Raw genomic sequence first — 12,864 nt, 5'->3', positions numbered from 1 at the left:
TAGGATCTGGCCCACCTGTGGAGGGTGTCATTTAGAATTTTGCTCTATATTGTTATGTGTAATAAATAACACAGTTAAGGTCAATGTTCGGTGATCCTTCCAGCATGGCCTGGTTATTGCCATGTCACACTTACATCCGTAAGGGTCATGATTTGTTTTCCATAAAAAGGTTAATTTAGGAAATGTGCCCTTTTCTGGAATTACAAAACTTGTTTCTTTTTGGCGTAAACAAATCCTCTTCGAGACTCAAGAAAATATTTTTTAATTCGGCCAGATAGGAGTGCAGGGAGATATTTTTATACGCATGTCCTACAGTATAGACCAAGAGAAATCGTGAGGTTACGATGGGTATGTGTGCAAAACCCTTTAAATGACAGAACACTTGAATCCAAATTTCTGATACTAATGCCATCTCCTGGCATTCCATTTAATATGCCTGAGTATAATACATGCTTCTCATATCTATCACATGTATTATTTGTATAGAATTCGCACACAGGCCACAGGGAATCTAGTCCCTTATCCTGCCCTGAGGCAGAAGAGTGGAGGATAAGGTTTACTGCCATGTACATTAAATACACATTCAACAAATCTGGGGTAAATCAGATCAACCTAATGCACTCAGCAAACAGAGGTTTGTGCAAACCGAGGCTAGCAGCATTATGGAGTGTGTGACACACACACACACCCTCGTGAAATTACACAATTCCCATCTGGAAGCAGACTGTGCCAAAAGTGTAATTGGTGGTAATTGACTTAAGGAATCGCTCACCAACTCTGAAATCTCGTTCTCAAACCTGAAAGAGCAATTTTTTGATCTCCCAAAATGTTGCCGTCCTGGACTGTTTTCCTGGTGATGTTGTTTGTTTTTCTGTTGGACCCCGCCGCTAAACAAATTTGCCCCAGGGTATAATAAAGCTTGAATTGAAATGAATTGCAACATCTCTCAATGTCCCAGAGCCAAATCCCAGAACATCTGTGTTTAACAAGGGGGGCTGCAGTCCTGTGAGCTGCATGACAGACCCAGCAGCCCAGACACAGAGACAGATATGTAAGAAAAATGAGATTAGAGGCTCAGGCTTTGCAATAATGTAAATATGTAAATATCTGAGTGACAAGTCAGCAGTATTTTTTTTAACATTAATTCTGTTATGAATTAAATATACATTTATATATGTGTGTCAAAGAATAATTAGGCTTCAGGTGGTCACCAGGGGATTGAGACACCAGAAGGATTTAATTAGCTTTGTCGGCCTCTGTTGGCCAAAACACAGCATCAAAAAACATTAAGAAAAATAAACCGCAGGGTGAATTAATTGCAGCACTTGAAAACTGGAGCAGAACCCAAAGCAGTAACAAAAAAATAAACGCTGTTACCCTGGCATATTGAAAGAAAAGAATACATTTAGAGCTACTGACACTAGGGAAACTGGCATTTTAAATAATATAGTATTATAGACAATAATAATATTAGAGAATCACCGTAATGTAATCAGCTCAGAAGCACTAAAAACAACCTGAGTCAGCCCTGTTTCCAGGGCTGTTTTCCGCCATGGACAATGAACAGGCCATTTAAAAATGATTCCTAAGTACCTCTGAAAGTGCAACCAGCCTAGGACCACAGAGCAGGTGGGGGGTTGCTTTTCTTAATAAAAGCTCGGAGAACACCTACAGTAAATGAAATGTAAAAACAACAGTGAGTCAGGATGGAAAGATTATTTTAAACGAGATGGTACATGGTATTCATGTTAGCTTTGAAGGGACTTACAAAGAAACTGAAGTATTCCTGTGTCAGATATATACAGTGTATACAGTATATGCTAATATGATGGTTGTTTATTATTAATATCATATTTTTTCTGAATCCTATAGGCTGCTTACATTAAAAACAACGCATTATAAAGGGAATAGAAAAAAATATGGTATTCATATAAGTATAATGACAAAAAAATATTTTATTTAAACGTACACAATATACAAACAAAATCAATACGAAGGACTGATTTAAATGTCAAACGAAACGAAAGAATGTCCAGTATCCATATAAAGGGCAAAATCAGTAAGAGCTGAAAGAGAGGTTGGAATCTGTTGCAGTGGTCTTTGGTGCTAAAATGGAGATATTTCAGCCTGGGAGACCTGAGAACAACAGTGTAAAACAGACTGTGTCAGACGAAGCCACTAAGCTTTGGACTGGAAAGACTGGACGTTTCATGTCTTTCTGTGTGGTGGTTGAGCAGTTGAGAACTAGTATCTTCATGCTTCTGTCTTGGAGCATAAAATGCAGGGGCTGTATCATCCTCCCTGTCCAACAGATATAACAGCAGCTTTACTAGGTGGTAGCCTAACCCCTCACATTGCCTATGATAGTATTTTTCAGTAGCTCTAAATTACAATCCTGGGCATAGGTAGCCCAAATGCAAACGTACTGAATATTATGAATAATATTATTTTTAACTAAAATAAACATATTCATATTCTTTAACAAGACACAACACAAAGTAATTTCATTCAATATACTGTAACTGATACATAAGAAGATCCCTGATTTAAACAACTGTATATCTGGCTGCACTTAAATTCAAAGGTAAGAAACTGACCTCTGTTTTGGTCATCCCAAAGCTAAACATCTACTTAACTGGATCCACACAACAAACAGACTCTTCTGAAGACAATAAGAGGCAGGCCTGATGAGGAATACAGACCTGATCTCATTTCCTGTTTGGGGATTTTTGCTCTTTTTCTTTCTGTACCAAAGGAAGTAGACGCCCACTGCTCCGAGGATGAGGAGGATGAGAAAGGTGCCCATAATGGCTCCTGCAATCACTCCTGCAGTGCTGGTGTCTGAAACAAAACCACAGCACAGCCACACACAGAGACCCTGAATACAATGGTACTATGGTGTCATTTCAAATTCCCAGGGAAGAGAGGATATCACTACTGAAAAAGACAGTAGAGGATTTTTTGCTCTGGTAAGAGATTTCAAAACTGTATGAAAAAAATCAATCAATCCATCGATACCAAACAGGTATCAAGGACAGCTCTCAAAAATCAGGAAACCTGTGCACGAGCAGTTTTCAATTCTGATGAAATTCAATTCGATTAATTAAATGACAAAGAATCAATCTAAGAATATAACAAAAATAATCTTATATTTCTGTACCTGATGATTTTGCCACCATCATGGGAATCTGTGTTAGAAATCTAAATTTCATTACTATATATGTTTAATCATTTACTCATCATGGGTTATAGCAAAATAACAATGTAAAAGAAAAAAATAAATGCACAGGGAATTCACAACATTTTTATTTTGTCCCAGTCAGTCATCTACTGAAATGTGAAGATTTAGTGACATCATCTGCATTCGTGCTTATTTTTCCTTCTCAGTATAGTCTTATTTAAAATTAAGACACAAAAGAAACAAAAACAAGAAGAAAAGGAATAAAAATAAATAACTAAAGACCAGAGTAATTTAACTTCATGTACTCCCCAAAACAGCCTTACACTCACCTTAACATAAACGTCCTTAATGTCTGTGACCCTGAGTGCTTTCTTTCTGGAGAAAAGAAAGGATGGACTACTTACAGGAGACACTGACATTGACTCTGCAGGAGGCCTGTCCCAGCTCATTGGAGGCCTGGCAGGTGTAGGTTCCAGAGAATGGAGAAGACAGGTTCTGCAGGAACAGGGTGCCAGTCCTCTGATCTGAAAATAAAGTAATGGAATAAACCTTTACTTGTTCCATCATAAGTCATAGGCAGCAGTATTGGAATGTCAGTCTGTATCAAATCTGAAGACATTTAAACTCATGCCAGCAGCTATATCACCCCTGCAGCTCACCACTGAAACTCTGCAGGTATGAGCCTGGTCAGACCCTGCATGGGAGACCTCCTGGGAAAAACTAAGGTTGCTGCTGGAAGAGGTGTTAGTGGGGCCAGTATGGGGTGCTCACCCCACAGTTTGCGTGGGTCCTAATTCCCCAGTATAGTAATGGGGACACTAAACTGTAAAATGCTGCCGTCCTTCAGATGAGACGTAAAACCGACATAAAACTTCTGAGGTCATTAAAAACCCCATGGTGTTTCTCGAAAAGAGTAGGAATGTTACGGAGGCGTCCTGGCAAAATTTCCCCCTGGTCTTTACCAGTCATGGCCTCCTAATAATCCCCATCTCTGAACTGGCTTCATCACTCTGCTCTCCTCCCCACTGAGAGCTGGTGTGTGGGGGGTGTACTGGCGCCCTGTGGCTGCCATCACATCATCCAGGTGGGGCTGCACACTGATGGTGGTGGAGGGGATCCCCATTACCTGTAAAGTACTTTGAGTGGAGTGTCTATTATCGTTGTTGTTGTTATTATTTTAACTTCCATGCTATACCACTGAGTGGTCCATTTATCACGAGGGCTAGAGCTCATCTCATGTGCTTTTACAATGCCTCCAAAGAAACCAAGAACGTGTACGGCAAAAAGAGAGAGAACATGACCTTTGAACAAGCTGCGAAACCAAAATAGAGAAACTGATACGGTGGCTGTTAACAGAGGCAGGCATAGCCAGGTACCAAGTACACAGCAGAAAGATAGCACTGAGGGAGACAAAGAGCCCATTGCTGGGACACAGTCACAAGGCTGGGCTGTATTTGTTAGCTCACCATTTGTAAAAAACGCACTTTCGTTTTCCTGCTGGCTCACAGGAAGCAGACTATCCATTAAATTCACAGAGGGTCTCTGTTTTGACTGCCCCTTTATAGGTCAACATGATTTAATCTTTTAAGGTTTTAAGGTTTATTCCACGCTGCAAAGAAAGGAAACACAACGTTTCGGCTGTGGAGCCTTCTTTGGGCGTGTGACTTCTAACTGGCATTTTCCCAAAGTAGACTTGAGCACAGTCGTTTTAAACAAGGGAATTAGAAGACAAAATCAATCAGAACACTTGAGTAATAAGGTAACAAGCACTGTTTTCAACAATACCTGGAAGCTACCATGTATCGTGTATTTTTCATTTTCTTTTGTGCAATGCTCCTTTTCATTTTTTGATTTCCCGCACTATTGTATTGTACAATTTAATATTAAAATCTATTTCACATGGCTATTGCATTGTACAGCGAGCTGTTCATTTATCTCCACACTAAGATGGACCCCAGCATTAACTGGCGGAGACTTTAATGGGGAGGCTGGCGGGTTTTGACATGAGAGATGCTGATTTTGTGTAGTTCTTTTCAACCCACAGGATTTTAATGACTCATCTGATGAACCTCACCTCCCACAGTCAGCTTTGGGCATAGCGGCATCAGGTCTGCAGAAATAGTGGGAAGAGCGCCACCAAGTGGCTCAGCAACCCCATTTGCAGGAGCAACCTAGATTTCCTTGCAGGTCTCCCATTTTCCCGAGGAGTGACACAGCCCTGCCTTGCTTTGCTTGGGAAATCTGCTAAGATCAGGTGGAGACACCCAGTATGCTGCAGTCCCAAGGCAAGGCCTCCACAGTCTCATACCTTGTACCATACTGCTGGCCGGCAGAAGTCTCTGGAGCTTCTCTTTGGTCCAGGTGTAGATGGGCTGTGGGAGGCCCTGTGTGGCCTTACAGGTGAGAGTGATATCTTGTCCCACGGAGGGATTCCCGTTCAGTTTGCACACTGGGGTGGAGGGGGGCACTGCAAACAAAAGCAGCCCGATTTAGTAATGAGCCATGCAGTCGTAATGACGTCAAATGATAACAAGCGTTCGCTTATAAGCATTGGCTACAGGGCAGATCATGGTGCGTGGCGTGCACAGTTTCATTCATGTCCCAGAGCAACCCAGGGATCTGCCCTCCCTGCTCCAAACTACTCTAAGAAACAGGCGCCATTCTATTTAAGTGCAAAACCAAGAGCTGAAAAGTTCAAACCTGCAGTACCCTTATCGCAAACAGAATAAATGTTTGCCTTTCACCATAAACAATCAGCCACTCCCACACAGACCAACTCCCCCAAAATCACCCGCTTATGCAAAGCTGGGACCTACAGTATCTGTTGCTTAAACATGCTGTTTTCGAGTATGCTTTCTCTTGCTCTTTGAGCTGCATTGGTTTCTTCATTTTAATGTACAAAGGAGAACAAATGTCAGAAAAAATTGATTTACCCTTCTTGTCACAGACCCTCTACAGAAAATTTAAGCCTGGAATTTTCTCCCCTTAAATATTTTGTTGAATCTCTGTAGCGGAACATAGCAGAAGCCTGGTTCAGGTCTGAAATTAAAGCTAACCCCCTTGGCTTCGGGTGTGAACAGTCAAATTGCTTTTATCTCTTAATGTGTCCACACAGCAGACAAAGATATGGAAAAATGAAAAACCGTTTGGGGTCTTCAGAGGTCAAATATTTCCATTTCTAGGCCTGCCACTGGCCTCAAAATGCCTGTAGGCCTTGTTCTAGGTGTCTACTAGCTTGGATACAAATTTGGGACAACTTGATCAATTTGATAAAAAATCTACAGCATTTTTTTAAGCTTCCCCTCACCACCCCCCCGCCTCCAGCTCCTACCAGTGGTAGTTCGGGGGGTCAAGATTTCACAAACCAGAGCAGCGCCGAAGGGCAGCGTCAGCACACAAAACAGCACAGGAGCACACGTACTGAGCACGGTGAGGTTGATGAGGCCAGTTCCACTCCCGGACCAGTCGCTGGGGTTAGTGATCTCACAGATGTACAGCCCCGTGTCGGAAGGCCGGATGTCCACGATGCGGATGGAGGCCGTCCCACCGGTGGGGGGGCTGTGGAGGAGCTGCATCCTGCCGCCCCAGGAAGTGACCTGGTAGAGAGTCCCGTCGAAGTACAAGACCTGCCGAGGGAAAGCCCTGGAACTGGCAAGTGTCCTCTGTCTAAGCGAACGGAAAAGCCAAGCGTCTGCCGCCTGGACGAGACCTCTTTCATTTGGCGGAAACTCCGCGAAACGTGCTGCTAGGAGAACAGGCTGAACCGCACAGACTCATTCGAACGTTACCACCACCGTGTGGGATCTCTCTGTGTAGCCGAGACGTTATAAGTTCTGTATTTATTTCCGTTTTACATTTCGCGCGCAATGTGGGGTTGACAGCTATCTCAGTCAACACCTCCAGCACTTCCAGAAGGAAGATCAGTAGGCATGTTCTTCCAATTTGTTCCCCCAGCAGGGTCATTTACTGTATGTTTTCACACACCGAAAGCTCCGCAGTGCCCAACAGGAGAGTTCAATGGCCATTGGAGGACTGTCTCTCTCCGATGTCACCGCGGGCCTGAAGTCTTCCGGAAAACTTTCTTTCTGACTTTTAAACCTGCCCTGCTCCCAGCTGCTCTGTCAAGACGTGCTCGTACACTCTCGCGCCCCTGCTTGTCGGATCCCTCTTCCCTTTTTGACCACGGACGTTCAGCTCCCCCTTGGGTCCCTGTTCCCGACGGCTGTGAGACTTACCCTCTCTGCCTGGACGGCATCTGATCCCGGAGCAGCGAACCTCCACTCCAGAGTGAAGCCCCGTGCAGGGGTGGTGCTGTACGTGCAGGGGAGAGTGGCGGAGTCCCCCATCTTGGTGTAAATGGGACTATCCACAAACACGGCCTGTCGGGAGAGTGCCCCCTCTGCACGCAGAGAAGAAAACAAAGCTGTCCCGTGTGAGAGCTTAAAATACCACAGAACTGCTGGCTGTTTGAAAGGGGGGAAAAAACCCCCATTGAATTCCCACTCGGAGGAAATCTTCTTTCTTTAGGCAAAGTTTGTTTGTTTCGGTTTTTAGAAGGAATGTACGTTTTTCTTTTATTTTTTAAACGATAGTGACCACACAGTTTTAATCCTTTTCATTTAGACTTACAGCAAGTTTAGGCAATGCTTAGTTCCACTGTGCTGAGTGTCTGAAGTTTTCTCAGAAATAGTGCTGACATCATAGTGCTGAAAATCATAGGAATGACCTGAATATCCCAAGCATTATGCCTAATTTTCTAAAGACATTCCGTTTTAAAAAAAAATCTGTATATCAGATAATGATCACTGACAATCCCAGGTTCGTGATGAATTCTATCTGTATTGCTTATAACTTTAAAGCAGTAAAAATATTTAAATCCACATACCTATTTCTCACGTGTACTTAAATTATTTGTAAGCTTGATTACGTATAATGTTCATATATAAATCCTCTCACAACATACAAAATATTATTAATACATTAATATATGAATATTAATGTGCATATATGAATGTTTTTTATCTATTGTTTTGAACACAAAACATAACTTTAGTACCTTAAGTTCCAAACTTTCATGAATAATTTTTTGAAAACAGAATTATACTCACTTTTACTAATACAATAATTAATGCATTTTTACACAGTCATCGCAAATGTTTTAGCAGGTTTATACTATATTTTACACAGTTTTTTCTTTTATGTTTTTTTTTGTTCAGACATGGAGATTTAATATAGAAATATTTGTTGAATTAGAAATACAATGTTTAAAAATGACTCAAAATAGTAAGGTTTAGGTGATCTTTTCTGTATTGGTACTGTATATACATTTGTATATACATTTACAATGTGTATGAAATGTCATAATCCAGAAAAGGATGCAACAATTCTCATATCAGAAAAACAAAAATAACAAACATGTCTCTCTAGGCCTAAATCCTATGACTGTAAAATTTGAAGAAATTCTAAGTATTTTCAAACCTAATGTTTTCTTTTGTTTAAATTAAATACACTGCAACCCAATTAAAACTGTTTGTTCCCACACAAAGTGTCTTTTACAAACTGCATACTTGGTTTTGACATAATTTAATTATGTGTGATGGGTCTGTATTTTTCAGAATGATCAAAAGAACAAGATGACCTCTTAGCGATCTCAGTCGTTGGCCACTATAATTTTTTTCAATAACACTAAAAACCTGACCGTTTATATTTAGCAACTGAGCAATGCAATGCTTCATTTAAGTTGTAGCCACTTCTTTTTTTCAGCTTTTACCAGTGGTAAACTATAGGTTTACAAACATTTAACAATTTTAAAACTGCACTTGAGAGCAGTCATATATCACTTCCCCTTTGTTGCTTAATGTATCCAACTAAAAATGAGTAAGTACTGCCACTTTAATTTGAAATGATCTTTTTCAGTAATTCTTTTTAATGAAAATCACTTATTCACCTATACTTTTCAAGCATCAGTATCTTCTCATCTTTGTTAAGTACTGATTGGATCCCATGTGTTCAGATTCTACAGTGACTTACCGAGTGTGTCACTCAGCAACGTCCATCAGCAACAACTTTGATCTCAAATAGGTTACATAATTGTATGTTCTTTTCTGTATTGTCCAGCATTCAAGCATGACATCAGCTACATTAAACAAAATGGAAAACAAGGCATTACTTACCAAAATAAACTGGCAAGATCCAGAAAGTCAGTAGGTTGAGGAAAGGTGCCATTCTGCCTAGTCCACTCTCTCCTTCCTTTCCTCCCTGTCTGTTTTTCAGAGGTGATCGAGATAACACTCGACACGAGCATTTCACACCTCGCCTTCATTAAACAAGCAAGCCGCACTCTCGACTGGCTCTTTACCTGAAACAGAAACACGTAGGCGGCCCCTGATATCCTGATATTAAATAAAAGACTGGGAGGGGAATACAGAATGTACAGTAACTGCACCTGGGACAAGAAGGAAAGACCCTAAACCTAACTGATGAAAACAATCTGCTGGCAGTCTTAAATACAGAACAACCAGTCTTTCAGACTACCTTTCAACCCCTCTTATGAAAATACACATACATCTACTAGCTCACCCCACCTTCTTCCAACAGCTAGTTTCTCGATATTAGCTGTTCTCCTGGTGTGACTAAACACCTTAATTATAGGACTACCAAGAGACGTTTTAAGGCAAAATTCCTGAAGCAGCCTTTTTATTAAAAATGTTGTTACAAATTCTAATTAAATTCCTTGCCATGTACATACATGTTTGCACGTTATATAACCTGCAATATTGTTTACAGACGGCAACATTATGCAAAAGAAATGCTTGGGGGTATAAGATATTTCTTTTTATAACAATGCTCTCAATGAAAGTATGAGCACGAAGAGGTAATAATTTGCCAACACTGCAAATTTGTAATCATCATACAATGAGCAGGTAAATTTCTATTATTTTCCCTGCTGTCATGTCAGTTTTCCACAAAATGTTATGCATATACAGTACACACATATACATATAACTGATGAAATTCTGCCTGTTGTGACCAGAACAATATTTACATATTTGTTGATAAACCGATCACACATTAAATAAAACGTCTTTGGTTTGGCTTCCACTCTCGTATGAAAGAACAATCTTTTTTGTCAGAATGAAACAGTCATGCGCTGCAATTTAATTTCATAGAGAAGAAAAACATCACTGAAGCAGAAATAAAAAAAACAAATTTCATTTATTTCAGGGTTTGTAGCAAGCATCTCCTATCCTGGCTGAATCAACATCATTGGCAGGGCTTCCAAGTACAGCTTGCCAAAACATCTGTGTGCAAAAGCTGTTAATTATCTGCTGCTCACTCTCCAAACCCTCCCACAGGGCGAAGCTTGGTATCGCAGTGGTAACAATATCAGAACAGCATTCTGAAATGTGAAACTGTACCCAAATAACCCCTGTTCGGACAATTTGGTAAGCGCTGGCAGAAAATCACACCTTTCTAGATTGTAGAATCATTTAGAATCTGTTAGAAAATCAGATACAGAATCCTGCTCTCTGTAAAACGCCATATCAAGAAAAAAAAAAGGAAACGGTAAATCTGTTGTTCTGATCACTGAGCTCACAAAGAAGGAAAAAGCGGTGTATTTTTAACATGGGGGAAAGATCCCCGTTACATGATATTTCTGATTGAAAACCCACTGATATTCCTAACCCTGACACCAGCGCTCTTGAAAGTCAGTCTGAATGAACTTCGTGCTGTGCATCCAGGGGTGAGGTGAGGGAAGGCATCATGTGGATGTCAATCTGGTAGATTTCTTGCACTCACGACAGAGGAAAACCCCTGCGGTCCCCTTTGTGCAAGAGCAGTGGCAGAGGTCTGTACCAGAGATCCAGTACGAGATCCAGGCGGTGCCTAGAGTGACTGTGAAATTCCCGGAAGAGAACAAGGCAATTCCACATGGCCAGAGCAAATGTTTAATTCTCTTTCAGCTCCCGACTCATGTGCTGGAAAAAGTAGACATCTGCTCCATGGAGCTGAGCACGTAAGAAGTTAGAAGGCTGATTTGCTTTATTTCCAGCAAATTTTGGGGCAACACCTCTGTACCCCAAGATGTAACAGAAATAGCAAACTGTATATCCCCCCTTTTCACTTTTAAACAATGTGAAATGATTTTATTTCCTGAAAGCCAGTTTGCCCTGACCTCTTTGTTGGCGATGGTTGTTTCTGTGGTATTGGTGTGCCGGACTCCTCCACAAGACAGATTTGCCCTAGGGCATAATACAGTCTGAACTGAAATTGAACTGAACTGCTTTTGTCCATGACCTTTAAATTACATGTAGTGAGTTACATTGGAATGGACCGTTTATTTTCAACAATTTCTTGCCTTGTTTCATACATCGCCGCCTCTTCATGGGCGTAATGTTTTTTTTTAACATGCATTTACATTCAGAATTAATTAACACACATATATAATTAACACACACTGTGTCAGGTTTCTCTTCGGGGGCTTTTTTAAAATTCACAGCTCAGTTCTGTTTGACAGACAGCGGTTGCCACAGATTCCAGAGGTTTCTGTAATGAAGAGGGTTAAACCAGAACTGAAATTATCCTGATAAAGCAATAGCAAAGACCAAAGGTGGACATAATTTCACAAATAGATACTGTAATGTATATATATATATAAATCTTGTACATAAAAACCTTAAACTTCTTGCAAGTACAGTATATAACATTGTTCCAAAGTACTGCCTTCTTTCCTTTTCGATTTTAAGTGCAATTTATTTTTGTGTTCCAGAATAAAGAATAGGCTTTTCTCCTTCGCTCCGCAGCTTTGAGTTTCATTTTCAAAACCTCGGGTCTATACAAAAACACAAACGACAACAGACAGGAGAGGCGCCCTCTGCTGGCCGCGGCCCCCCGCCGCTACACCAGCGAGCCCGCCTGGTTCTGCGCGGGCACCATGACTGGGACCCCCCCCATCCGGAGCAAATTGGAGGTCGTCATGCTGGTGACGATGAGCGGGGGCCGCGGCGCCTGGGGCTGGGCGCCGTCCGTCCTGGGCTCGGGGCTGCCGTTGGAGGAGGGCCGGCTGGCAGTGGCGGGCCCTTTGGAAAGCGACTGGCCGCTGTTGTATCCCGGCAGCCCCCGGAGGGCGGAAGCGTCCGGCACGCGGGCCACCAGGAGGTCGGGCCGGTAGCTCATGGGGCTGCCAGTTGCCGTGACGATGGAGGCGGTGTCAGACGCCGGCTTGGGGGGGTAATGGATAAGGTGGGCGTCTCGGGGGTGCGTGCCGGTGGCGATGGAGGAGAGGGTGCCGTTCTTGGAAATGATGTCCGAGCCCGTGCCGCTCTTCGCCCACGAGACTCGCTTCGGCGCTTGGGCGTCCTCCCTAACGTGGGGAGACACACCGGTGAATCGACAAACTGGACAAGGACTGCACCACAGAGCTTTTGGTTTCCTTCTAATGGAGGTGTACAGTATGTACTACATTTACACTTACTACGCTGAATAAATGACTTTGTTTGAAACTGATACACAGTATACAGCTTTAGTAGTTCAATAGGGAGCTGCGTCAGCATGTGTAGGCTGCAAAGGACCAAGTAAAACGCTTATTGAATGCTGAAGAAACCTCTACAGCCAAAATATTGTTTCCTTTCTTCTCTTTTCAGCATGGTATAGATCTTGAGACAATTAGTAGAAGGATTAAA

General features: G+C 41.9%; 2 protein-coding genes across 3 annotated transcripts in view; both read right to left on the bottom strand.

The window, feature by feature from the left end:
* Positions 1-1,935: 1,935 nt before the first annotated feature.
* LOC102685899 (V-set and immunoglobulin domain-containing protein 2) lies at positions 1,936-10,283 on the bottom strand. Its single transcript, XM_006642297.3, has 7 exons — positions 9,355-10,283; positions 7,417-7,580; positions 6,603-6,807; positions 5,490-5,648; positions 3,586-3,705; positions 2,703-2,841; positions 1,936-2,301 (listed from the first exon to the last, which is right to left on the bottom strand). The coding sequence occupies exons 1-7, from the start codon at positions 9,404-9,406 to the stop codon at positions 2,166-2,168; spliced, it is 975 nt and encodes a 324-aa protein (XP_006642360.3). The 5' UTR covers positions 9,407-10,283; the 3' UTR covers positions 1,936-2,165.
* A 94-nt stretch (positions 10,284-10,377) lies between these two features.
* LOC102686098 (endothelial cell-selective adhesion molecule) overlaps positions 10,378-12,864 on the bottom strand; it is a 48,940-nt gene continuing 46,453 nt past the window's right edge. For both annotated transcript variants that reach the window (XM_069182650.1, XM_069182649.1), the window contains exon 7: positions 10,378-12,545. In XM_069182650.1, the coding sequence (XP_069038751.1) occupies positions 12,080-12,545 (466 nt within the window). In that variant the 3' untranslated portion in view covers positions 10,378-12,079. The remainder of the gene's footprint in view (positions 12,546-12,864) is intronic.

The sequence above is a fragment of the Lepisosteus oculatus genome, chromosome 23 (genome assembly GCF_040954835.1).
Source record: "Lepisosteus oculatus isolate fLepOcu1 chromosome 23, fLepOcu1.hap2, whole genome shotgun sequence".
Lineage (NCBI taxonomy): Eukaryota > Metazoa > Chordata > Actinopteri > Semionotiformes > Lepisosteidae > Lepisosteus > Lepisosteus oculatus.
Note: the sequence above shows the minus strand (reverse complement) of the source record. Positions and strands in the feature narration are given on the sequence as shown.